This window comes from Dendrobates tinctorius, unplaced genomic scaffold (genome assembly GCF_039654945.1).
Source record: "Dendrobates tinctorius isolate UK_male_01 unplaced genomic scaffold, ASM3965494v1 ptg000089l, whole genome shotgun sequence".
Classification (NCBI taxonomy): domain Eukaryota; kingdom Metazoa; phylum Chordata; class Amphibia; order Anura; family Dendrobatidae; genus Dendrobates; species Dendrobates tinctorius.
In genome coordinates, this window is record NW_027361757.1 from 23,615,220 (window position 1) to 23,642,974 (window position 27,755).

The window sequence follows — 27,755 nt, forward strand, 5'->3', positions numbered from 1 at the left end:
TCACTAGAAGTCTTCAAACAGAGGCTGGACAGACATCTGTCTGGGATGATTTAGCGAATCCTGCTTTGAGCAGGGGGTTGGACCAGATGTCCCAGGAGGTTCCTTCCAACTCTACCATTCTATGATTCTAGGATTCCTCCAGGAGTTCCATGATTTGGCGCTGAGTGGACATCTTGGATTTCAGCCACTCGTGGGGCCATCGCGAGGGTTTTTTGGTGGGCCTTGCTTACTTCTGATGTGAGGAAATTTTGTATCTGCTTGTGAAGTTTGCGCCCACGCTAACAGCTCTCATAACCGGCCGGGGAATTGGTGCCTTTGCCAGTTCCTCATAGACCACGGACACATTTGTGCATGGATTTTATCACCAATCTTCCTCCCTCCAAAGGTAATACTGTCATCTGTGTGGTGGTGGACAGCTTTTTGAAGCAAGTAAACTTAACGGCACTACCTTCTGCTGAGACCTTGTCTAGGTTGTTTGTTCAACATGTGGTTTGTTTGCATGGTGTGTCTGATCTTGGTGTGCAGTTTTTGTGTATGTTTTGGAGGGCGTTTTGTAAGAGGTTGGGGGTTGAGTTGTCCTTTTCGTCGGCATACCATCCGGAGACCAATGGTCAAACCGAACGGACCAATCAGTCCTTAGAACAGATTTTGCGCTGTCTTGCCACCTCCAGTCAAGAGGACTGGTCTGTTGCTTTGCCGTTAGCAGAATTTGCGTTCAACAACCGCATTAACCACTCTACAGGTACCTCCCTTTCTATTGTAATTATGGGTTTAATCCACACTTTGGGGAGGTTTTTTTCCACCTTTAGAAGCGCATTTACGCGAAACAATCGTGGTCCTACTCATCCTGCATGAGACTTTCCTGTCCTGTATGTTTTAAACTGCCTAAATAAAGTGGATTTTTAAAGGGACGGTGAGTGCAACTCTCTTCTCTTTTTCTGTGCATGGATATATCCTAAGGAATAGACCATAAATGTAAAAGCATTGGACACCCTCAGACTGTTGGCCAATGACAGCTGAGTACACCTCTCCGATAGTCGCATAGACTTTGAATTAAGTGGAATTGCAAATGTCTATTGCTCGAAAGAGAATGTCAGTGGGTTTTTCATATGTAATCTGAGAGCAGCATGCTGTAGCGGCAGAGATCCTAACTCTAGCTTTGTATCACTTACTGGGCTGCATGGTGCAGTGTTGATAGAATCCCTGTTTTCTCTGCTGAAGATGTAGCAGTGCTCTGAATGCTGAGCTATGTATAACCCCGCCCACTCCACTGATTGGCAGCATGCTGCCAGAGTGCACAGAAAACTTCCAATCGGTGGTGGGGCAGTGTTATAAATATTACCTGGTCTGGCTTGCAAGCGATGCCTAGGCAAGCTGTGATCTGCTGATAAAACACTGTATAGAAACTACAGTACAACACCCATCCTAATAAGTAAGAAACCCTGGAATCAGGCTCTCTGCCCCTACTTTATGTGGCTTTCTCATTAAATAGCAAAAATCTGCTGACAGATGCACTTTAAACAGGGGACAACCTGTTCTCGTGATTGGTGGGACAATTGGGCTCTTTAAAGGGAATCTGTCACCTCATTTTTCGAGTATCAGCTGCTGGAACCGCCATCAGGGGCTTATCTACAGCATTCTGTAATGCTGTAAATAAGCCCCCGATGTAACCTGAAAGAGAAGAAAAATAAGTTAGATTATACTCATCCAGGGGCGGTCCCGTTTTGGTCCGAAGGGTGTCGCGGTCCGACGCCTCCCATCTTCTAACGGTGACGTCCTCTTCTTTGCTTCCCATCGTGGTTCCTGCGCAAGCGCGCTGCTCTGCCCTGCAGGAGCCACGACAGACAGCAAAGAGGACGTCACCGTTAGAAGATGGGAGGCGCCGGACCGCAACACCCATCGGGCCAAGTCCGGACCGCCCCCCCCTATCTTTCAGGTTACATCGGTGGTTTATCTACATCATTACAGAATGCTGTAGATAAGTCCCTGATGGCGGTGCCGGCAGCTGATACTCGAAAAATGGGGTGACAGATTCCCTTTAACCGTGGACAGGTGATATGTTTGGTGATGGTTTAGCTATTTAAGCACCCACCGGGATAAATGGAGGCGTTTTTAGTGTGGAAGGGTTCCACAAACATATATAATTGCCAATCGGCTCTATCACAGCTTCCGGCAATTGTGTCGCTATCCCACAATCCACCGCAGCCTGAAGGCCACGAACTGCGCCTCCACAAGTGACAAAAACTGCACCGCTATTCCGTCACTGCCACCGGTAGCCGCGGCTCATCTCCCACCGCAGGGAGGTCAGCGGCGACGCAGCCGGGAACTACGCCGACTGCCATATTGGAACACCCAAGTTATGGGTATTCCGATATGGCGGCCGGGATTCATATCCCCCGCCAAGCTGCGCGACACTGCTCATTGGCTGAGCAGTGCGGGATTCAAATCCTCCGCCCCGCCTGCTGAGCCAATGAGCGTTCCCGGACGGGATTTGGGGCTTTTCTACAGCATAATAGAATGCTGTAGATAAGCCCTGAAAGGCAGTGGCCGCATCTTATAGCGGCCAAATCAGCTGACAGGTTCCCTTTTAAAGAAACCTGTCACCACTTTTTTTGCCTACTAGCTAAAAACATCAGATAATTCGGTGTCAGCTATGCATTCCACACCTACTTCTGAATCCCCTGACTCCCCATGTATCACCCATAAAAACCTTTTTAATTTGTCCCGCGCTGTAAGGTAATCTGTTTGGTCAAAAGCAGTAGTGAGTGTGCGCCTCGGTTTTGTTCCAAGCCTCTCCCTGAACGCTCGTAAGACACACGTGCCCGAACCCCAGTCACATAGGCATTTCTGTGCGTGCGCCGCTACCTCAGACGTCGTTTTGGCTGCTTTACTACGCGCGGTCGTTCTCCCTCCCCACTCATATCCGGCGCATAGCTTCATATGGTATTTAAAGCACATTGCCAGAAATGATTAGACATGACACCACAGAAGGCGTAGGACACTACGCATGCGCACTACTGTTTTTTGGCTTTGCCCGCAGTTGGGCAAAGCATACAGCGCACGCGTGAGATACCATTTCAATATGCATGCGCAAAATCTGTACACTATTCACGACAAAGAATGCATACAGCAAGCCAAGGAGGGGTAGAGTGAGGGAACAGAGGCAGCGCTTATCGGATCGGACCAAACAGATTACCATATAGCGCGGGAGCAATAAAAAGGTTTTTATGGGTGATACATGGGGAGTTAGGGGGTTTCATAAATAGTTGTGGAATATTATGCATAGCTGACACCGAATTAACTGATGTTTTTAGCTGGTAGGCAAAAAAGAGTGGTGAGCGATTCCCTTTAAACATAATAAGCATTAATAATGTTTTCCTCCACCTCTCCCTGTTCCTAAGTCAATTATAAATCTCCCTTCTTCCCTTCCCAACCCCCACACGCCTCATTGTCGCATCCCATTATTGTCCTCTCCCCCAATCATCGCCCTTTCCACCACATATATAATTGCTTTCTCCCCCACCACCCCATCATTGCCCATTCCACCACCTCCATCATTTCCTCCTCCCCATCACCCCATTATTGCCTTCTCCGCAATCAACCCCATCATTCCCCTCTCCTACACACACACCTCACCTCACCGCAGTATCACCTTCACCTGCAACTTCAGCTCTCTGGCACAGCTGTCAGCCGCAGTGCTGGATGACGTCACCCAGACGCGCTGCTGACCGCTGTGAGAGACAGGAAGTGTGGGCAGGGAGCAGGACAGATCGCTTCAAGAGAAAATGGCAGCGGGAGCTGCAGGGATCTCTCCCTGCCCACCGCACATGAGGGCAGTCTGGCCAAGGGCCTCTCGGTGCCGGATGAGCAGGCCAGTTTGCCCTCATTATTAGCTGCCCTGGAGCCTCTGGGCTGCTGTGCAGCCGCATCAGCTGCATATGCGGTGTGTCCGCCCATGGCGTATTGCACTGTCAGTTTCCCATTTTCTATGCAAATATGCCCTACTACGAGTCACGTGGGAAATGTAAGATGTGTCTCTGGAACCAGCAGAGGCTTTTGTGAATGACTTGAGTATTCCCAGAATCCCAGGTTCCCTTGTGTTGCGTTACCAGGTAGTGCTGGATTATATGAACACAGCGTCACCTGCTGGGCTGAAGAGAAACCGCTCTGTTTCGCTTTATTAATGCTTCACAAGATAAACTTTCAGTGCAGATTTGCACAGTGTGAACTTCCATTGCCTCCTCTGTAATGTATGGAGCCATGTTCCTGGAGTTCCTCCATCATTACTTTTCTTCATCTGTAGCGTGCAGCCAGCGGCTTTTATGTTACCCTCCGTGTTCTTCACATCTCGGCAGGCGATACAGCACGCCATCTTCACCACAATATGCCATATAACAGGCCTGCTCCTGCTCTGTGATTGTTAGGGCATGCTGGAATCTGCTGTATTCAGGAAAAATTGATTTCTCACAATGGGTGTTAGGTTTTAATGCGACTAATGTATTTACTTATTTTTTTTAACCGGTTTTGACTCTTACTATTACACATTGACCTAAGCCATCTGTTAATAAAACTCTAAAAATCCAATAATGGTAGAAAAAAAAAAAATCATTTTTTGTCTTTTGTGTAAGAACTGTGTTTGAAATTTGCTGAATTGAGCACTGTGAAATATTCTGCTTTTTAACTCTTAAAGAGGGTAATTTGCAAATGAATGAATGATCTATTTTTTTTTCTTGTATGTCTATACAGAATGTACAAAACTTACAAGAGACAAAATGAGCAAAAACCCTGCTGTAACTAAATAAGTAGAAAGCAAAAGTGTATTTAAGAGTTCTTAGTAATACTGTTTTTGATTAAAAAAAAAAAAAAAAGGCATAAAAGCCGTCCCACGACGACAAGGCAACTCTGATCGGTACGGTCCATCACTGTCTAATATTAAAGCCTTACCATGTGTCAATGTTGACCTCAGTGTGTGAATAAGGGCAGACAAAAGGACTGGTCCCAACCAGTGGAAAACCAGTCTGGTTTAATGACTTCGATCTGTTGATGCATTTCTATTGAAGATTTGTATTGTTAGTGGTTTTTATTTTCCCCATGATGTCTCCAGATTGTAGCCTACTCTTCCAAATCCAAGGCTCCTGGACCGAACTGTTACGCTACAGACATGGCATCTGGTGTCTTCACAAATGAGAGAATGAGACATTATTTCACAGCAACAATCCATGTAAAATAGAGACTTGGAGCAGAGGAAGTCATTTGCCAATTTTCTATATTTTTTTTTTTCTTCCTATTTTCCCACATCGGAGCGGAAGCAGGAGAGAGAAACATTTTCTTTCTACATGAACGTTCTTACATGAGGTTTATTTCCCATGGCTCTGTCTCTTTTGTTTTAATATCTGTTGATCTCATTGTAAAGAAGAAAAATCTTTTGATGTTTGTGATCTTTATTCCTTAGTTTGCTTATTATAATTCTCCTGAATGCAGATTATATCACAATCATTGATCACTTTCATGTACTGCAAGGCGATTACTTTTATGAAAAACACAAGAATTAGATTAATGCTACATGACAACACAAGGCACGAAAAAAAAAACAGGGCTGCCTGCCATCAATGAGGTTAGGCACCGCAATCGTACACTTTTGGGACAGGTCCGTAAAGCCGGATGTGGCCATATTAAAGCAAAATAAAAATGTGGATATGACGCTGTTCCAAATGCATCCCTGCAACCTTTGACTCGGCCAGTGCCATCAGTAGAGCCTCACCTTATGGTGGCTAATACAGTGTTGTATAAAAAATGGAATTTTTCATTTTATCTTACCTTCTTCATAGAGATCACTGCGCCTTCTCCAACTTTTCCAAGTAGTCACCTCAGTCTCCTTCCACTAGAGATCAGAGAAGGATTACCTTCTCCCACCCTGCAAGTGGTCATACCAAGACTCCCCCAGTGCAGTATGATAACAGTAAAATGGGAGGGTTGGCCATTAAATTATAATATCATTAAATATCAAAATGTAAATTATTCAGTAGAAAAATTCTTTGTCTTCTTTCACCTCCACATATCTGATATTAGCAGTACACCATTGCTCTGGCAGCAGCCTAATCGCCCCCTCTCATACATTAGACTAACAGTTGGGCCCCTTAGACTAATGTGGGCCCAATCTGTAGGTATTGACAGGTTCAGCTGACGGTGTAAGGTGTAAAGGTGCCCCAAACTACTGATAGTTGGTGGAGATGTCGGTCTCTCCTTTTCCTAGAGATAAGCAGTCACCAGACATGTTGGTCAAACTAGCACTGCTGTGTATGGAAGAGCTTCTTGGGTGGCTGCCGGCCAAATGATCCCCCAAAGCTTCGTTTGGCCGACGTTTGACTGGCTTTGGAGTCAAGAGGCCTAGAGTTAACAGAAGTTGCTCATGCAGTTTAAAGGAGTTGTCCAGTGTTTTGGAATGGTCAGAATGGGAGAGTGCTTTTAAAAACAATTTACTTCTGATTAAAAGAAAAATAAATGTTCATTTTGTAGTTTTAGCTCATTGCCTAGATTGCTAGCCACCTCTGCCATGACCAATTCCCAGGCAAAGAACTTGTGCTTGCTGGCTGTTCCCATGCTCTCCTCTGATGCTGCTAAGGAAAAACTCCCCCCTAGCAGCGCTGGAGAGTGCGCAGATCGGGCCGGAAGCTCAGCTATGTCGCTGACACGAATTGTCAATCTTTAAGAGTGCACTGGCAACCAGGAGGCAGAGTAGCGGTGCGCTCCCGAAGAAGGAAAATGAGACAATCCTTTTACTGCAGGGTTGTATGAGTATTAGCACCCATATGTATTACACCACACTTCAGAATTATGCAATGTGAAAAAGTCAGTTTTTTTGTAATGATACTCCATGCTCCGATCCGTCCTAGTGATGGCACTGTACGATTCATGGGGGGGACGCTTGCTGTAAAGTAGATTCTGTAGTAATTACATTCTTTAATTACAGGGCATGGAGAGAGCAGCGAAGGGCCAGTTCTCAACGTTCAGCAGTTTCATTTCAACGATCAACCAAAAGAAAGAAGCCGCCGGGAACAGATGCTCACCTACGCAGCTTGTTATACCCAACAACAAGCATGGTAAATAAAAGTCTTATGTACGCAGCTGCTGCCACGAAACAACAGCACACACCGCGGTGGAGAGAGCTACGCTGGGTGAATAGAGCAGCTCGGGATTGTTCTCACCTTAGTTTTTGTCTTTGATTTTTGTTTCTTGTGGTTAATCCTAAATGACAATTTTATGTGAGTAGTTCACATATAGAGCCGATATATTCCAGGCTTTTAGTTTACTAGGATATTTACTGAAAGGACCCTGCAGTGTGAACCTGGCCTTTTACGTAATGGCCATACACTTTCGAAGCTGTTCTCTGGTTCGAAGCTGTTCTCTGGCTGACAGCTTTTCCCATCATCTTCCCATACTTACAATACTCACATAAAGTTAGGTATATTTTATTTTCTTCCGAGCAAAAATTATGGAAAGCGTAAAACGTTCACGCTACGGTGATATTTTATCAGGAAAGTAGGGCATTTAAGTAGAAGCATGCAGTGGTGATTTCCTCATCTCAAACAATTTATTGAGGCAAAAGCCAACAACAGTAGTGGGTATACCCTAACAAAAGAGGTCAATGTCTCAGTAACGTATGTGGCCTTGAGCATCTATTGCAGCTTGATAACCATGTCTCATTCTATTCACAAGTTCAGTTAATGTTTGTGTGGCATCTCACTATTCTTGAAGGGTGGCCCTCAGGTCATGGAGGTTCTGGGGTACAGAGTTATGAACCTCTACACAGCGACTCAGCTGATCCCATAAGTTTTCTATGGACTTTGGGTCTGGAGGAAGAAGCAGGCCGCTCCATTTGAGGTTCCTCAGTCTCCAGCAGCCGTTCCCTAACGATGTGACCTCGATGAACCGGGGCATTGTTATCCATGAAGATAAAATTAGGTCTGTGTTTTTTGTGTAGAGGCACAATGACTGTATTACTGATGTGATGTCAGTGGCAGCCAGAGCCGTAGCCATGTCCCCCAAAGGTTTCTGCTTCAGCGCGCCCTGGCCACCCGCACCACATATAGTCTCACTTGCTTGGTTCTCAAAAACCTCCCTTAGTCGCAGAGACACTTTTTCCTTTGATCTGGCACATAAAGAGACAGAATCCAATTCCAACTTTAAACGTAGAACTTTACTGGTTTTCAATCTCAGCACATCCACATCAGTAACAGCATCAACACAGAGTTCTGCACAATCCACATCCTTCACTTTCCCTGTGCTCTTTCCTATGTCCTTCAGTTTGTACCCGGGTCGTCCCGTCTCAACCAGCACCGCAGCGTCCTCCCTGTCCAGCTTCACTATATTCAGGAGTTCCCTTGTCCATTTCACCCCAGACAGGGCATCTGCCCATGTAGTAAGCTGCCACATCTTAGAGCGACCTGCTTGTCGGTACTGCTGCACTTCTGGCCCAACGGCCATGGATGGCTGAGCTTCCCAATTCCTAATGTTACGGAGTTAACTGCCCTGTCCGGGCTCTGTAGCCCTACTAACTAGAAAAAGGAAAACCTATCATATCTGCGGTTGGCTCCTCCTATTTAAAACTATGTACACTATTGTACCCCATCTAGTGTCCACTTTGAGGTACTCCATTTTCCCTATCTACACATATGTACATATAAATATATAGCAGCATCTGAAACATTATATATAAACAGTACAATATCAACATGAGAAAAAGGGAGTGGAGCATCACACGAGCCCGGTACACCCCTTACAGTGATTCAAGTAGTAGGGTCTTGGGGCTTGTCACGGTGCCATTCACAAAGTGTAGGACAGTTCTGTGTTGACTAGACCTCCAGCTCACACTGTAAGACCACCAAAAGCTAACAAAAATCTAACACAATATCTGAGCACATTTGCTCATCACTAGTACTGAAACATCGAACAGTTGGACATGTGCATTCAGAAGTGAGTCTCTCTCTGTCTACGTTTCCTGTCTCTATAATTATTTCACTTTTTTTCCTCTGTCTCTCTTCCTTTTTTCCTCTCTACATACACACGTGTGCAGACAGCACAATCGTGCCACACGTGCAAACACACGTACATGTACATTCACACACGTCATATTTATATGCACACACATGCGCGTATACCGTATTTTTCAGTCTACAAGACGCACCGGACCAGAAGACGCACCTAGGTTTTAGAGGAGGAAATTGGGGAAAAAAAAATTGAAGCAAAAAATGTGGTCAATTCTGTACTTAATATCCACTATACTGGTACAATGGGGAAAAAAGTATTTAGTCAGCCACCAATTGTGCAAGTTCTCTCATTTTAAAAAGATGAGAGAGGCCTGTAATGGACATCATAGGTAGACCACAACGATGAGCGTCAAAATGAGAAAACAAATCCAGAAAATCACCTTGTCTGATTTGGCAAGATTTATTTTGCAAATTATGGTGGAAAATAAGTATTTGGTCATTAACAAAAGTTCATCTCAGTATTTTGTTATACATCCTTTGTTGACAATGACAGAGGTCAAATGTTTTCTGTAAGTCTTCACAAGGTTGGCACACACTGTTGGTGGTATGTTGGCCTATTCCTCCATGCAGATCTCCTCTAGAGCAGAGATGTTGTGGGCCTGTCGCTGGGCAACACGGAATTTCAAATCTCTCCAAAGGTTTTCTATGGGGTTGACATCTGGAGACTGGCTAGGCCACTCCAGAACCTTCATATGCTTCTTATGGAGCCGCTCCTTCAGTACCCTGGTGGTGTGCTTGGGATCATTATCATGCTTAAAGACCCATCCACGTTTCATCTTCAATGCTCTTGCTGATGGAAGAATGTTTGCACTCAATCTCACAATACATGGCCCCATTCATTTTTTTCATGTACATGGCTCACTCGTCCTGGTCCCTTTGCAGAGAAACATCCACAAAGCATGATATTGCCGCCCCCATGCTTCACAGTAGGTATGGTGTTCTTTGGATACAACTCAGCATTTTGTCTCTTCCAAACACAACGAGTTTTGTTTCTGCCAAACAGTTCTACTTTAGTTTCATCAGACCATATGACATTCTCCCAATACTCTTCTGGATGATCCAAATGCTCTCTAGCAAACTTCAGATGGGCCTGGACATGTACTGACTTAAGCAGGGGGACACGTCTGGCACTGCAGGATCTGAGTCCCTGGTGGTGTAGTGTATTACTGATGGTAGCCTTTGTTATGGTGGTTCCAGCTCTATGCAGGTCATTCACTAGGTCCCCCCATGTGGTTCTGGTATTTTTGCTCACTGTTCTTGTGATCATTTTGACCCCACGGGGTGAGATCTTCTGTGGTGCCCCAGATGGAGGGAGATTATCAGTGGTCTTGTATGTCTTCCATTTTCTTATTATTGCTCCAACAGTTGATTTCATCACACCAAGCTGCTTGCCTATTGCAGATTCAGTCTTCCCAGCCCGGGGCAGGGCTACAATTTTGTTTCTGGTGTCCTTCGACAGCTCTTTGGTTTTCACCATAGTGGAGTTTGGAGTGTGACTGTTTGAGGTTGTGGTCAGGTGTCTTTTAAGCTGATAACAAGTTCAAACAGATGTCATTACTACAGGTATTGAGTGGAGGACAGAGGAGCCTCTTAAAGAAGTTATTACAGGTCTGTGAGAGCCAGAAATCTTGCATGTTTTTAGGTGACCAAATACTTACTTTCCACCATAATTTGTAAAATAAATCTTGCCAAATCAGACAAGGTGATTTTCTGGATTTGTTTTCTCATTTTGACTCTCATCGTTGTGGTCTACTTATGATGTCAATTACAGGCCTCTCTCATCTTTATAAGTGGGAGAACTTGCACAATTGGTGACTAAATACTTTTTCCCCACTGTATATATGGCCCCCTCATCCCTATCCTGGTATGCATAGATCCCTTATCCCTATCCTGGTATGCATAGCCCCCTCATCCCTATCCTTGCAGGAATGATCGCTCTCATCCCTATACTAGTATGCATGGCCCCATCGCTATCCTGGTATGCAGGGTCCCCCATCTCATCCTTGTATGCATGGCCCCATCTCGTCCTAGTATGCATGGCACCATCCTTATCATTGGCCTCCACCCCCCCAACCTGGTATGCATGGCCTCATCAGAAAACATTAAAAAAAAACAAACCAAACCATTACACTTACCTTCCTCCACTCCCTCGCAGCGTCCTGCTCCAGTGCCAGCAACTGCTTTATGCTTGTAAGCAGCGCATGGCAGGGACGTCATGCGCTGCTCACAAGTAGAGCATAGCGTCCGGAATGCTCACCGGGACTGTTCATCGCAGAGAGCAGTGAGTATTCATTGCTCTTCAGTAGCGTGCAGTGTCCGCCACCGGCTTCCTGCCATGCACTGCTTACAAGCATAAAGCAGTTGCTGGCACCGGAGCAGGACGCTGTGAGGGAGGTAAGTGTAATGGTTTGTTATATTAATGTTTTCTGCTTACCAGGATGGGGGTGGGGGCCAATTATAAGGATGGGGTAATGCATACCAGGACCATTGGAGTTGGGGGGCCAATTATACCAAAGATACTATTATTAAAGAGAAATTAATATTGTCTTCCATGCCCATGGGCGTGGAATGCAGTGAATATTAATTTTTCTTTAGCAGCGTGAACAGGAGTTAGCCGCAGCTGCCGGCTCCAGCCTCTTGTGACCCACTTGCTCCACCAATGCTGCTCCCCCACGTATCCACCACAGCCAGAGCTGGTACAGCCGGACTATAAGACGCACCCCCTATTTTCCTCCACATTTTTGGAGGAAAAAGTGCGTCTTATAGTCCGAAAAATTCGGTACATATACACACATGTACATACACACACTCACACACACCTGACCCCAAGATATCTTCAAAAAGATACGTGTGTGTTCAGCATGTCTATCATACGTCAGTTTTGAGATAGTAAATTTGATCTCCACACATCTACTGAGACTTTGGACTAAAGTATATTTCAAGTGCCGGAATAAAGTGTACAACAGATGTTCGTGAGCAGAATGCCATCTCTGCCTGTTTGCGGCACTTAAAGGGCTTTAATGACTTGATGACAAACTTACTAGAAGGAAGAATTTAAGCACCAGTTAATGAACCACTGTCTGAAAGCGATCACTGCAGGGAGAGGCGATGACACTGATGTTCCTTAGTGTACATTCACACTTGCTTAATGGCACCATCTCTTTCCTGTATCGACAATTAGCTTTTTGATGCAGAACTTCTACATGTGGAATGTGTTTCTTTAAATCTGATCTCTACTTTTCAGTAAGCTAAGCATAAATTAATACAGGTGAATGTAAGAAACCTTTTAATATGTCATCAAAAAATATGCTTATTTCTCCACTTCTTAGCCCCTTCTGCCCTGCCTCCTGAACTTGTCATTTACTCTTAAGAAAAGAAAAACACAACTTAAGATGTTATGCCACCACAGTGAGAAGTCAGATTACACCTCCTATTATACTAAATTTAGAGGGAAGGGAGCAGAAGAAAGAAGCATAAAAAACAAATTGTGCAGATTTTGGCTAGCTTATCCCAGTGCTGGATTCACCGCTACAATGCTCAGTACTGCCTTGTAATTTCCTCCATACTGCTTCTGCTTTATTCTATGCTGCCAGAAGAGCAGGGGTCCCTTTTTGTGTGTTTCCTGAATTTGACCCATCATAGCCGCTCTGCTATGCAAATTAGACATATAGTGGCCGATTCATTAAAACTGGTGTTGCTCACACCAGTCATGATGAAGGGCTCACTGAAGTATGATACACTGGATTCATTACGCATGCTACTTAATAAACTTTCTCAATGGAGTTCACTTTTGTGTGCCTCGTCAGAAATGCTACTTAAGTGATAGACGTCGGTTTTCATAAATTAGACAGGTGGGCATAGCACTGCCCCTACCTATTTTCTCCACAGGTTCTCTTATTTTGGCACGGCTGGCCGAATATGTTGTGAAAACTCGCAACAGTTTTGCTCAACTCTACGCTGTGCAAAAATTTTGTGAGTTTTCACTGCAAAAAAGACGGAACTATGTGACATATATTAAAATATCCTTGAAATGGACACTTTGCACAGTTCCCGTCAGCTCGGTAGACCATTTAAAAGAGTTTGACCTCTTAGGTTTTATTAGTACTTAGGCTCAGAAATATCTTTCTTCATTGACTGACTACAGTGGTGATTTTGATGTATTTGCTGATGATCTCTGTGATTGGCTGCATCACCACAGATGTGATGTCTCCGTTGCAGCTCATCAACAAGGTCCTATGCAGTGATGGAGAGGCTGCACTTATCTTGTGAATAAGTGATAAATTTAATTTGTAAAGAAATAATTGTAATAAGGATTTATAGGTGTAGTTGACTAGGTCCTAAATCCATCTCCAGAACACATTGATCCCCAATGCTCAAGACCCCCTAGACCTCCAGTGATCAGCAGAGCCTGAAGACTAGCGGTCCCTTTTATTCAGGCACAGTGCCAGGCCTGTCCATGTGGCTATGCTTGGTACTGCAGGTCTTTCCCCTTCACTTGCTTTTGTGCAGGGATTCGGAATGGTCCGGACTTTAATTGATCCACCCAAGCATGAGCCAATACATTTTTTACACTCTTGAGTCTCATTTGCCTGGGTCCATTTTATTACACCGTGGATAGATAGTCATAGAGATTTATTGTGGTTTGTTGACAATCCGTGCACTAGTCAGTGCTACTGACAGCAACTGTTCCAAATCCCGCAAAGATCATTGATTAATTCTGCTTTTATTGTTATAATATTTCCAATAGTGATGAATACGATATGTGATGTCCCATTACTGTGATCTTAATTTAAAGGGAACCTGTCAGCACTTTTTTGGACTATCAGCTAAAAATATGATTTAATTTGGTGCCACCTATGCAATATGCAACTACTTCTGTTACCCCCTGACTCCCCTTGTATCATCCATAGATACCTTTTTTTTTTTTATTCCTCCCGCACTGTATGTCCTGTTTCCATCTCTCCCACCTCCTCTCGCTTGCGCTACGCATTCCTTGTGGTGAATTTCGGCGATCGCTTAGAGTTTAAGAGCATGCGCATTCGAAAGGCATCTCGCGCATGCGCAGTATGCTTTGCCCATCTGTGGCCAAAGCTGAACAGCAGTATTGTGCATGCGCCGGCAGGGAACACAGAAATGGCAGCGAAATACTTCCGGACCATAGAAAGCATGCGCGTATGCCAGCACATGTGCAATACTGCTTTTCTGCTTCACAGTTGGGCAAAGCATACTGCACACGCGCGAGATGCCATTTGAATGCGCACTAAATTAAATGATATTTTTAGCTGGTAGCCCAAAAAAGTGCTGACAGGTTCCCTTTAAAGGGCTCGGACATATTCTCTTTAAAGAGAACCTTTAACCAATTTTTAGTTATTTCAACTGAGTATTTTCTCTAATTGGTGCTCCTTCGCTGATTCTGGAACATATGTTGTTTTTCTTCTGTGCCACTCCTTTCCAAAGTTATGCCGACAGTGAATAGTGGTGCATATTTTCACTTCACCTTCCTGGGCGTGTACCACAGAACTTCTCAATGGGCGTGGCCATGTCTCTATTGGCCAATAATCGCCCACCAATGCCCATAGAGAAGTTTTGTGGTAAACACCCAGTTGACTGGAGGGAAAATTTGCAGCTTTATTTCTAGGGGGCATAACTTTGGAAAGGAGGGGCACAGAAAAGAAAGGAAAATTGTTCCAAAATCAGTAGATCAGCACCAAATTTTTGGGCGATAGAGAGTTTAAATTAAGAAGGATCTTTCAATTTTAATAAGAAATCTGTGACCACAAATTATTGCCTTCTGTGAACAAAGCTCGCAGAGCTAATGTTTTTCTAAAGGTCACGCTTCTAATTGTAGCTCTGGGACGCAGGAAGCGTTCTGGATAGTGCTGCCTGCAGATGGCCGTAATATGTGACTCTGCTGGGTAATCGCTTTCATCCCCGTTATATAAGTCCTGACTCAGCGGCTCCGAAGCATCTAGGGGAAAATACAAGACTTTTATTAGACTCACATAGAATATATACGTAAGTGCAGCTTCGCCACTTGTATTAACGTTTCCATCTTCTCCACATTAGCCTTTCCTATTACAAAAGAGCCAAGTGGGATAAGGTTAAAAAAGAGAGAAAAAAAAACACCCTGTGTTTACTCCAAAGTCTTTTTTTAACTTTTTAGTTTAATCCAAGTCCCTGTGATGTTTTTCCAATTTCTAGCTGTGAAAACAGAGGGGAGGCTTTCTGTGCAATCACTGGCGCTGATGGTTGTTAGTGTGTGGGTTTGCGTGATTCATGCTCTGTACTCGGTGGGTGACGGCTTCCCATCTGAAATACTGTGTTCATTCACAAATTCGGAACGGTCTCTATTCACCATCATGATCCCCCACTTGGCCTCGCAGCTTAATGCTCAATACGTGAAAACCGCGTGGAGCCATCTGTACTGGCAGCAGCCGCTGAGGATTCAAGAAATACAAATGTGGACCAATTGAAAGAAAACCCATGAAAGCCAAGTGTGCCTGTTATTTCACCTAATACCAGAGTAAAAGCACAGTACTGCTGCCATCATCACCCACCACAAGGTAAAACTGATTTTGGGGCACATAGCAGTTTAAGGGTATGTGCACACGTTGCGGATTTGCTGCGGATCCGCAAGTGATTTACAGTAGAATGTTATTCTATAGGGGGAAAAAAAACAGCTGTGCACATGCTGCGGAGAAATCCGCGCTGAAACGGTGTTTTTTTTTCTCCACAGCATGTCAATAGCGTTTATACACCCATTCCATTATAGGAATCCGCAGGTGTAAAAATGCAGGCCAATCCGCAGGAAATCCGCATAAATAACGCGCGGATTTTGACCTGCGGATTCTGCCAAGAGATGCAGATTCCGCGCAGAAAATTCCTCACCGCAATCCGCAACGTGTGCACATACCCTTATATGTAGAGATTAAGTTGTGATTCTCAAGCAGTGTAACTTGCCATCCACTTTTTGTTGTGCTGTTCCCCTGTACCACCCTGCCAGTACTATAGGAGCTGGAATAATCCATCACTTTGTGCACTGCTCCTGCCATTGTCCTATGCCTTTCTTGCCCTGAACTGAAAGCCATCCTCACAGTTAAGGAATGTATACATAAAGGAAAGCAGAGGGACAAATGGGCTGTTCCCCTTCTATGGCATTTTACCAGTGCTATAGGAGCTGGAATAAGCAACCATTTCATGCGTTGCACCTGTCATTGTCCGATGGCTTGCTTGCCATGAACTGAAAGTCATCCTCGCTGTTATGCCTGTATTCAGCCAGACATAAAGGAAAGCAGAAGTATAAGTATCCACCCTTATATTCTGTAATCCGTCTGGAGGTTTCTCTTGCTAATGACTGATTACACTCAGTAACAGGCGGTGGACAGGAAGGTGGTAAAGGCAACAATCGCGACAAGCATAGAAACTGTAGGAGATTGTAGTAAGGATCATGCTACTTGTTATTCCCATTTCTTTCCAGTCACAAAATAGGTATCATTCTGATATCATCAAGGTTCCCATTTAGGACCTCGTATGTGTGTTCTGTATCAAGAGTTATACTCTCTGCTGGTTTTTAAAGAACACACACACACACACACACACACACACACACACACACACACACACACACACACACACACACACACACACACACACACACACACACACACACACACACACAGTGGGTATGGAAAGTATTCGGACCCCTATATATTTTTTACTCTTTGTTTCATTGCAGCCATTTGCTAAATGCAAAAAAAGTTCATTTTTTTCTCATTAATGTACACTCTGCACCCCATCTTGGCAGAAAAAAAATGTAGAATTTTTTTTGCAAATTTATTAAAAAAACCCTGAAATATCACATGGTCATAACTATTCAGCCCCTTTGCTCAGACACTCATATTTAAGTCACATGCTGTCCATTTCCTTGTGATCCTTCTTGAGATGGTTCTACTCCTTCATTGGAGTCCAGCTGTGTTTCATTGAACTGATAGGACTTGATTTGTGAAGGCACACACCTGTCTATATAAGATCTCACAGCTCACAGTGCATGTCAGACCAAATGAGAATCATGAGGTCAAAGGAACTGGCCAAGGAGCTCAGAGACAGAAATGTAGCAAGGCACACATCTGGCCAAGGTTACAAAAGAATTTCTGCAGTACTCACAGTTCCTAAGAGCACAGTGGCCTCCATAATCTATAAATGGAAGAAGTTTGGGACCACCAGAAGTCTTCCTAGACCTGGCCGTCCAGCCAAACTGAGCAATCGTGGGAGAAGAGCCTTGGTGAGAGTCATAAAGAGGAAGCCCAAGATCACTGTGGCTGAGCTCCAGAGATGCAGTAGGGAGGTGGGAGAAAGTTCCTCAAAGTCAACTATCACTGCAACCCTCCACTAGTCTGGCCTTTATGGTAGAGTGGTCCGACGTAAGCCTCTCCCCAGTGCCAAACATATGAAAGCCCACATAGAGTTTGCTAAAAAACACATGAAGGACCCAAACTATGAGAAATAAGATTTTCTGGTCTGATGAGACGAAGATAGAATTTTTTTTTTTTTGTGATAATTCTAACTGGTATGTATGGTGAAAACCAGGCACTTCTCATCACCTGCCCAATACAATCCCAACAGTGAAACATGGTGGTGGCAGCATCATGCTATGGGGGTGTTTTTCAGCTGCAGGGGCAGGACAACTGGTTGCAATTGAAGGAAACATGAATGTGGCCAAGTACAGAGATATTTTGGATGAAAACCTCTTCCAGAGGTTCACCTTCCAAAAAGACAATGACCCTAAGCACACAGCTAAAATAACAAAGGAGTGACTTCAGAACTACTGTGACCATTCTTGACTGGCCCAGCCAGAGCCTTGACCTAAACCCAATTGAGCATCTCTGGAGAGACCTGAAAATGGCTTTCCACCAACGTTCACCATCCAACCTGACGGAACTGGAGAGGATCTGCAAGGAAGAATGGAAGAGGATCCCCAAATCCAGGTGTGAAAAACTTGTTGCATCATTCCCAAGAAGACTCATGGCTGTACTAGCTGAAAAGTGTGCTTCTACTCAATACTGAGCAAAGGGTCCGAATACTTATGACCATGTGATATTTGTTTTTTCTTTTTTAATACATTTGCAAAAATTTCTATTTGTTTTTTTTCCAGCCAAGATGGGGTGCAGAATGAGAAAAACAATCAACTTTTTTGCATTTACCAAATGACTGCAATGAAGCAGAGTTAAAAATTTAAAGGGGTCTGAATACTTTCCGAACCTACTGTACGTACATACGTGTATATATACATACATACGCATACATACACCTACATACATACACACATTTACATACATACATGCATACATATACACACGTATGTACGTGCATACATACACACACAATTACATACATGCATACATATACACCCATATACAGTACATACACACACACGTACATACAGTACATTCTCATTTAATTCTACTCAGAACTATTTTAGACATTTTAAATCCAATTTTAGAAATTCATTAGCTGTCGTTTTCTTTTTAATTAAAGCCACGCTTTCATGACTGATTAAATTGTGGTTGAGTTAGCATAATGGAAGCAGTATGGGGTTCATATTTGGCTTTTTTGAAAACACTTTTAATAATGAATTCTTGTATTGTATGCAAATTCCATTTTATGTAGCGGTTAGCTGGTAGATCGTAGCAATTATTCAGAATTTGTGACCGATGCTGGTTTTGTTTTCAGAAGTAGGCCAGTTCAGGGAATGTGCAGCCTCCTTTATGGAGGTGTCCGGCCTTAAAAACATAATAACTTTGAATGTTCTCATTTTTTTAATAAGATTGAAAAAAGAAAGTTATACTTATTTAATTCACAAACTTTCCAGGTTTGGCACATTCCAGTCCCCCGTCTCCTTACTTCCACACAGCTGATCACATGCCATCTAGCCAAATAATGGCTATGGTACATTTCTGAATAGCAGTATGGAAGTACAGAGATCGACAGGGGATCAGAAAGTCCCCTTAGGTTTCTTTTATATTTACCGTGTTTTGCGGGCCGTTTTTGCGGCCCCAATTTATTTTCTATGGGGCCGCAAAATCGTGCCGCAAAAATTTCACAGTGCGCCGTGTGCTATAGGGCCGTGAGCGCCGTATTTGCGGTCGTGAAGAAAGATCGAGCTTGCTCGATCTTTTTCACGGCGTATGGACACGGCCCCCATTGAAAATCAATGGGGCCGCAAAAACAAAAGGAAGTTTGTTTCTGTGGTGCACCGTCACTTCCAATTTTGCGGAACGCCGGGTTTTTTTCCCCCAATACTACAGTCATGGCCAAAAGTTTTGAGAATGACACAAATATTATATTTTCACATGACCTGCTGCCCTCTGGTTTTTATGTGTGTTTGTCAGATGTTTTTATCACATACAGAAATATAATTGCAATCATATTCTGAGTAGCAAAAGGTTATATTGACAGTTAGAATGAATTAATGCAGCAAGTCAATATTTGCAGTGTTGACCCTTCTTCTTCAGGACCTCAGCAATTCTCCCTGGCATGCTCTCAATCAACTTCTGGATCAAATCCTGACTGATAGCAGTCCATTCTTGCAAAATCAATGCTTTTATTTTGTCTGAATTTGAAGGTTTTTGTTTGTCCACCCGTCTCTTGATGATTGACCACAAGTTCTCAATGGGATTAAGATCTGGGGAGTTTCCAGGCCATGGTCCCAAAATCTCTGTTTTGTTCCCTGAGCCATTTAGTTATCACCTTTGCTTTATGGCAAGGTGCTCCATCATGTTGAAAAAGGCATTGTTGATCGCCAAACTGCTCTTGGACGGTTGGGAGAAGTTGCTCTTGGAGGACATTCTGGTACCATTCTTTATTCATGGCTGTGTTTTTAGGCAAGACTGAGAGAGAGCCCATTCCCTTGGCTGAGAAGCAACCCCACACATGAATGGTTTCAGGATGCTTGACAGTTGGCATGAGACAAGACTGGTGGTAGCGCTCACCTGGTCTTCTCCGAATAAGCCGTTTTCCAGATGTCCCAAACAATCGAAAAGGGGATTCATCAGAGAAAATGACTTTACCCCAGTCCTCAGCAGTCCACTCCCTGTACCACTTGCAGAATATCAGTCTGTTCATGATGTTTTTCCTGGAGAGAAGTGGCTTCTTTGCTGCCCTCCTTGAGACCAGGCCTTGCTCCAAGAGTCTCCGCCTCACAGTGCGTGCAGATGCACTCACACCTGCCTGCAGATGCACTCACACCTGCCTGCTGCCATTCCTGAGCAAGCTCTGCACTGCTGGTAACCCGATCCCGCAGCTGAAACACTTTTAAGAGACGGTCCTGGCGCTTGCTGGTCTTTCTTGGGCGCCCTGGAGCCTTTTTGGCAACAAGGGAACCTCTCTCCTTGAAGTTCTTGATGATGCGATAGATTGTTGACTGAGGTGCAATCTTTCTAGCTGCGATACTCTTCCCTGTTAGGCCATTTTTGTGCAGTGCAATGATGACTGCACGTGTTTCTTTAGAGATAACCATGGTTAACAGAAGAGAAACAATGATGCCAAGCACCAGCCTCCTTTTAAAGTGTCCAGTGGTATCATTCTTACTTAATCATGACAGATTGATCTCCAGCCCTGTCCTCATCAACACCCACACCTGTGTTAATGGAGCAATCACTGAAATGATGTTAGCTGGTCCTTTTAAGGCAGGGCTGCAATGATGTTGAAATGTGTTTTGGGGGATAAAGTTAATTTTCTAGGCAAATATTGACATTGCAAGTAATTGCTGTTAAGCTGATCACTCTTTATAACATTCTGGAGTATATGCAAATTGCCATTAGAAAAAATGAAGCAGTAGACTTTGTAAAAATTAATATTTGTGTCATTCTCAAAACTTTTGGCCATGACTGTACTTCAATAGTATTGGAAAACTGAAAAACGGCGATCCGCAAGTTTTTTTTGTGGTCCGTTATTGCAGCAGACCGTGAAAATTGCAGCGATACGGCCCGCAATAACTGGCTGCAATAAACCAGGTAAGTGTAAAAGAACCCTTAATCTGTTGTCACAATTGGAGTGGCGACTGTCTAAGACAAGCATGATTTTTTTTTTTTTTTCATAAATATATTCTAAGGGGACATCAGAGGGTTTTTCACGGCTAGGCAGTTCCCTTACGAACACATAATCCTGGTGCTTTAAACCTACTTCAGAGTAGTTTATGTACTGTGCTAGTTATGGCCACCTCTATGATAGTTTTGTATAAATTAGAGGCAGTGGCTCTATTGGCTTTTTTAGACCTGGTGGTCAGTAGGACAAAACAAAAGCCCTTACAATCTCAAAACAACAAATGATTAATTGAGTAATTTTTTTACAGAACTCGTCTTGTATGGTAGGTCTCTAGCACAATGTAACTACAAAAGTACATGGAAAGCTGGTTCTGACCTTTGGGTGTCAGCAGCCTTTGACTATGTGTCTCTTAGGAGTTGTCCGCTCCTCAGGGGCGGATATATCAATATATCGCAACCTGTGCTGCCTTACAGGAGGCTAGAAGGTAAGGGGGCCTGTTTCAACCTTCAAAGCAGCGATCAGCTTTTGTCACATATGTAAAGAGGCGCCCATATTTAGTTCTTGCAAGGGGGCCTTTTCCTGTCTGTTTCCTCCCCTGAACTCCTCAATACATAGAATGGTTCAGACCTGGGCAAATTTCTGCCTGAGGGCCACAACTGGCCCTTTAGCTGTTTTCTGTCCAGCCCACAGATTGGGAAAGCCACAGGGTTCGAAATCAACTGCAACTAACCAATAACGCAGTGCAGGCATCCTCCTGTCTGGTTTGAAGCATTGACACCCTTTTTGTGTAGATGCGTTAACCTGACCTTTAGCTGCTGGTCAATTGCAGAGATGGCATTGACGGATGGAGGAGAAGGTGAGCAAGGGCGAAGAGAGTGAGAATGGGAACAAGACCAATAGGAGAATGAGAAAGTAAAAGCAGAATTGTGACTGAAACAAAGATAGTCAAAGAATGGGATTGTATTCGAGAAAGAAAATGCAACAAGGGTAGACGCTGTAGGAGAGATTGTATGTCTACGTAAATTATACTTGGTAGGAGCAATGTGATTTACTGCTTCTTATAAATGTTATACAAGGCACTAGGTTATATGGCTTTCATTAGCTGCTATTGATAAGAATACACGTGCTGATAAGCCACGTTACATGTGTGATCAGTAGCAGCTGCTCTGCATACTTAATTTCATCACTGGACATTCAGCAGAAGTAAGTTTTTGGCCGGTTGGTTTGGCCCTCCGCAACAGTCACTCATGTGGCCCCTTGGGAACTTCTTGCCCACCTTTGGTGTAGGTCAATGTTTGTGTAATGTTCATAAATAGATAAAAATCTCCAACATCGTCCAGCATTAAAGGTCTAACGGAACATTCTCTCTTTTTCAGTCAGAGACCTTCCACCCATATGCCTTGATGTTCGACAAAAGCAGCGGCTCTCCATTGATGCGCTACCTGCAGAGATGAAAGCCCCGATCCTGCCTGAACCTTTCATTCCAGTACGGAACAAAACTCTAAAGGATTTCCAGTGAGTTCAATATGATTTTGAAATTACATTTTCACAAATGGTGTTTTTGTTTTCTAGAGAATTCCTGACCAGGTTACAAAACGTCATCTTGCGTTATGGACAATTTGGTCTCCTATCTGAACGCTCTGACGTTCCACCTTTCACTGTTGAGCACTGTTGGTTCTAGAATGAGAGTTGTCTGAAGACTCATGAAACCCAAAATCCTTACGACAATACTGAAATCGATTTCCAATACTGGACTACCCGAGCTTCATTGATTTATGACCCCAAATAAACTAAAAGGAACAAAATCTCTCCTCCCGCAGTGTTTCTGCTCCAACCTCATTGGCGCTGCTGTTCCCGCAGGGTGACATGGCATTGTTGTATGTCGTGCAGCCAGTGAGTGGCCACTAAAAGGGTTTTCTCATAATCACAAATGGTTAGTAATGCGAAATATTCATGAAAGCAAGCAATTCACACTAAGAATCCTCTTTGTTCTCAAGGATGGAGAGATTTCTCTGTTGCTGCATGTCGCTTGCTGCCTAGGGTTACTGGCCACCTCTGTAGTGTATTAGAGGTGGCTGTTTTTTTAAGGCAAGGAGCAAGTGCTTCATGCATTTTCTTCATCTGGCTGGATCTGACCAGCTTCATTATCCTTACGCACCACAGAATCTGTCTCTGCTTGTAGCATTGAAGAGCGCAGAATTTGGGTCAGTGGCTCCACTACGCTATTGTCCCAAACTCTCTATTTTCAGGAGCACACGGCCCCCATGGCAAGGAAGAAACTAGGAGGCAAGATAGCAGTGCACTTCTCAAAAGTGAACATGAGAACAACTCTTTAAAGGGAATATCACCAGTTTTTGCTAACCCATCTGAGAACAGCATGATGTAAGAGCAGAGGCCCTGATTCCAGCGATGTATCACTTATTGGTTGCTCACTGCAGTTTTAATCCATGTTTTCTCTGCTGCAGATCTAAAAGTTCTCTGAATGCTGAGCTCAGTATAACCCCACCCACACCATTGATTGGCAGCTTTCTGTGTACTCTGTGCATAGGCTAGTGATAATCTCCTGATGATAAAAGTGATGTTGTTAAAAGTAAAATAAGCAACTCAGCAAGTGGCACATCACTGGAGTCAGGGTCTCTGCCTCTACGTTTTGCCAGCGACAGATTCCTTGTTTCCATTATGAGGCATTCTTAGTTTTCAGTCGAAGGCTACACTCATAGTGCTGTGTGAGGCTCCGTACCCATAATGAAAATCAGAATGCTGACCAAGAACCATTGCACAATGGATCCTAATGTTGCCCAATGGACCCCTTTACCTTCAATTTATTTCCTTTGGTATTTCCACCAAATTTAACAGCAAGAATAGCCAGCACTCACTGTTCTACCACAACACTTAGGTGCCATAGCCAATAGCCTTAGTTTAAGTTTTGTAATCTTATATTTTAGGTGGAAAAACTTTTATATGAGGAAGAACACCATTTCTGCCCATAAGGTCGCATTCACACGTAGAGTATTTGGTCAGTATTTTACCTCAGTATCTGTAAGCCAAAACCAGGAGAGGAACAATTAGAGGAAAAGTATGCTAGAAACACGTCACCACTTCTGGATTTCTCACCCACTCCTGGTTTTGACTTACAAATACTGAGGTAAAATACTGAGCATGTGAACGTGGCCTTATCTTTCCTGCATTCTCTCTAGCTTCAGTCTTACTTTGAATATACTCTCACTTAGTGGGATGAGACTAACTGCTATGATGTGTCCTATACACAGTATGCACAGCGATGGATTCCCAATTTTCTTTATCTGTTTCACACAGGCAGAAGCAGCATGAAAGACATTGTAACATCCCACACGATCTGTGGACGGGGATCACTCGCTTTGCTGGTCACTGAGGCATACGCTGGGACACTCTGGGTTTAAAAAGTCCATTTGGTTTATTAGAAAAACAGCATAAACCGCTCCTCAGGAACTTGGTAACATGCAGCCGCCAGTGCAATGTCCATGAAACAATTAGCTCTATAGGAAAAACACAGTCTCTTTCTGACCCCGGTCAGCATAACGCGGATCCCTGTCCGTTACCTGTTGGTGTCGGCCACACAGGTTCCCGGATGCCCCTTATCCTCAGAGATATCCCACAAACATCTCACTGACCCCGGTCAGTATCACTCACGGTTATCAGACTGTCCACTCCGGAGGTATCTCACAGACCTCGTTCCTCTGGCTCAGACTAGCCAGCACTCGCCCACATGTGCCAACCACACCTCGATTACATAGCTCTAACCACTCCCAGGTACCTATCACATGGCTAGTCAGGTGATCATGACAGCACCGCAGGTCCTCAAACACACAATCACATACAGGCTTCATCTTGGGTATTCAGACACACCTCCTTGGGGGTGGGTATGTAGGTGACTGGACCCACCCATCTCTCCAAGTCACCTGGAAGCCTCCCAATGTATAGCAAAAACCCTCAGCAGTAGATCTGCTAAGCAAAACACGCCAAGGCTTCCATCACAGGACCACCCACCTCTGTGATACTTTCCGCCCATCAATCACATGACCAGTTGCCATGCCACAACATTATACAGCAGTACTGAGCTGTGTGGCTGTGAATCCAGTACCGAAGCAAAATGAATTCTCTAAACATTTCAGCTCAATCTGCCTAGTGTCTCACTGTGCTGTGTTCTTGTCTCGCGTCTTTTCACCTCCCCTCCTCATATGGTATAACAGGACATGTAACCTTATACCTCACTGTCAGTCTATCTCTCTTTGATCAAAAGCTGTCTTTCTAGAGTGGATAATGCGTTCAGGAGGCATATTTTCCCTCTGAGCTATATAACTAAGTTTCTTTTATTCACTTGTACTATTGATTTTTTCAGATTGTTGATTCAACAAAAATTATTTTAAATGTGTTGTAGGTTTACATAAATCATCTGGGAGATCTCATACAAAGGGTTTTTCTGGATTAGCAAAACGTGATCTGATGGATGTAAATGGCATAATATAAATCCTTTTCTGTGTGCAGGGAGGTAAACAGATGCATTGATTCTGGAGTCGCAGAGTACATGCGTTATTTTATGCAATTTGCCCCCTTCACCCTGATTTTTGCTTTGCATCCTGAGCCTCTAAAGTCTTGAATTAGACGCTCACAAACCCTTTTTTCCTGCCCTATACATCACTTGACAAGTATGACGGTGCTGTGTCATGACCATTTGTCCATTCTCATTAGTGGTCGTTCTCATTGAATTCTCCTTGCGCCGAGCTCCATTTTCAAAAATCGCTGAAGACGTCGACGGTGATATAAAATGTCAGAGCATGACGGTGGTCTGTCAAGCGGGAAATGGAGTATACGGATCTGTCTTGTCACTGGTGATACAGGCGTGTGTAAAGCAATGTGCTCGTCTACGTGAGGCATCACTCCCTGGGTTGCACTTTTGTAGTCGCGGCTGTGCGGAGGCTGAATACGTGAGAGTAAAGCATCACACATCATACGGTAACTTCCTCCAGACTTGGAGGCAAGAATCTTTACATTTCTTATGTAAGTGATGTTCGCTCACACAGTGCAAATAACTTTTTTCGTTGTACTGTATTTTTACCACTGGGGTTTGATGTCCAAATTTGCTTTACTTATATTCATATGTTAGTATTATTACTAATTATTATTATTATTACTTTTTATTAAAACTTGTTCCCCTGCTGCAGGTTGTTGTAAGTGCCTTAGTCACTTTCCCCAGGTCCATTGCTCAGTCTCCGCCGCTGCTCCATGGTGTCTAAGCTCCCTGAATGGCTCCAGCACAGTGGAGACTCAGTGATGGACTCTAGGAGTGTAAATAAAGCACAATTTTTCTTTTTTTTTTTTTTTTTTCCCAAACATTTTGTGCCTGGAGATAGTGGTATTCCAAAACCAGAAAGCTTCTTTAGGGTATGTTCACACGCTGCATTTTTGTAGTTTTTTTTTAATGCATTTTTTAAATGCAAATTAAAAGCTGCTTTGTAAAATAACAGCAAAAGCTCTAAGATTAAAGAAATTTCATGCACACATTTTTTTTTTTCTTCTTGACTGAATTGGAAAACTACTGCTTTTTTGAAAACTGCAGCATGTCAATTTTTTTTTTCTTTTTTGCTGCGTTTTTTGCGCTATGTAGAGCTATGAGAAAGCAAAAACACCCTGCAAAAAATTCCACCATTCATTTTTGCTGCTTTTTTTGGTGAACAAAACTAACTTTTTATTATACATGTTGACAAATGACTCACATAATCTGCACCGAAAATGCAGCAAAACCAGCATTTCTCATGCCAAAAGAGTAGGATTTGGCTGCAGAGAAAGCAACGTGTGAACATCTGCCTGAGATTCAAATGAAAAAGTTATTATACAATGCTAAAAAGAATTAACATGTGCATTTGTCCAAAATGTATTGTGTGCACGTACCCTTAAAGGGTCTTTCCAAGATATATTGATGACCTATCATTAGGATTGGCCATCGTTATGTGATCTGTAGGAATTTACTGATCCACCTCCAACCCGGGTGAACAGAACCAGTGGGCAGTGGTGCTTGTTTGAGACCAATACAGCAGTGCCTGGCTCGGTCTTGTCGGTGGCCCTGGCTCGGTCTTGTCGGTGACCCTTTTAATGAACCTCTGCTACATTCGGTCCCATTCGCTTGTATGGGCTGAGCAGTAGTATCAGGTAAAGCTGCACTCATACCATTGTGCCAGGGATTTCATTCTGCTGATCTGTGGGACCCTCTTAAAATGCATTGATGGGCTTAGGACCAGGCCTATACTGTAGTGTCCCTTCCTCTTTATTGAATGGTTCTCTCATGAGTAAAAACTTCAGGAAAAGCCTTTATCGGCCACCTGATATCAACATTGCTGGATTATCCTAGGACTGTGCCGTGCCAGCTCTACCAGCCAGCAGTTTTGAGTCGATAGTAGTAATCCAAACATGTGTCCACTGATCAGATGTAAAGATATCACAAATGGTTTTGACAGTAATTGCAGCAAACCGGTTAAACTGAGTCTTGTAAAAGGACAACTTTGAAGTTTAAGTATTGGTAATTGTGTTGGCAGCCATGACATCCAATGCAATTATAGGAAAAGTGAATAGCTCTGTGACTTTATGCGCAAGTGGCCAAGGCTAAGAGACTGTGACATTTACTGTACTTAC

The 27,755-nt window shown here is 43.7% G+C and overlaps 1 protein-coding gene across 2 annotated transcripts in view; it reads left to right on the plus strand.

Moving 5' to 3' along the window:
- The window catches only part of HECTD2 (HECT domain E3 ubiquitin protein ligase 2), a 145,850-nt gene that overhangs the window by 13,738 nt on the left and 104,357 nt on the right, over positions 1-27,755 (plus strand). For both annotated transcript variants that reach the window (XM_073585927.1, XM_073585928.1), the window contains exons 2-3: positions 6,971-7,100; positions 22,466-22,604. In XM_073585927.1, coding sequence (XP_073442028.1) covers positions 6,971-7,100; positions 22,466-22,604 — 269 coding nt within the window. The remainder of the gene's footprint in view (positions 1-6,970; positions 7,101-22,465; positions 22,605-27,755) is intronic.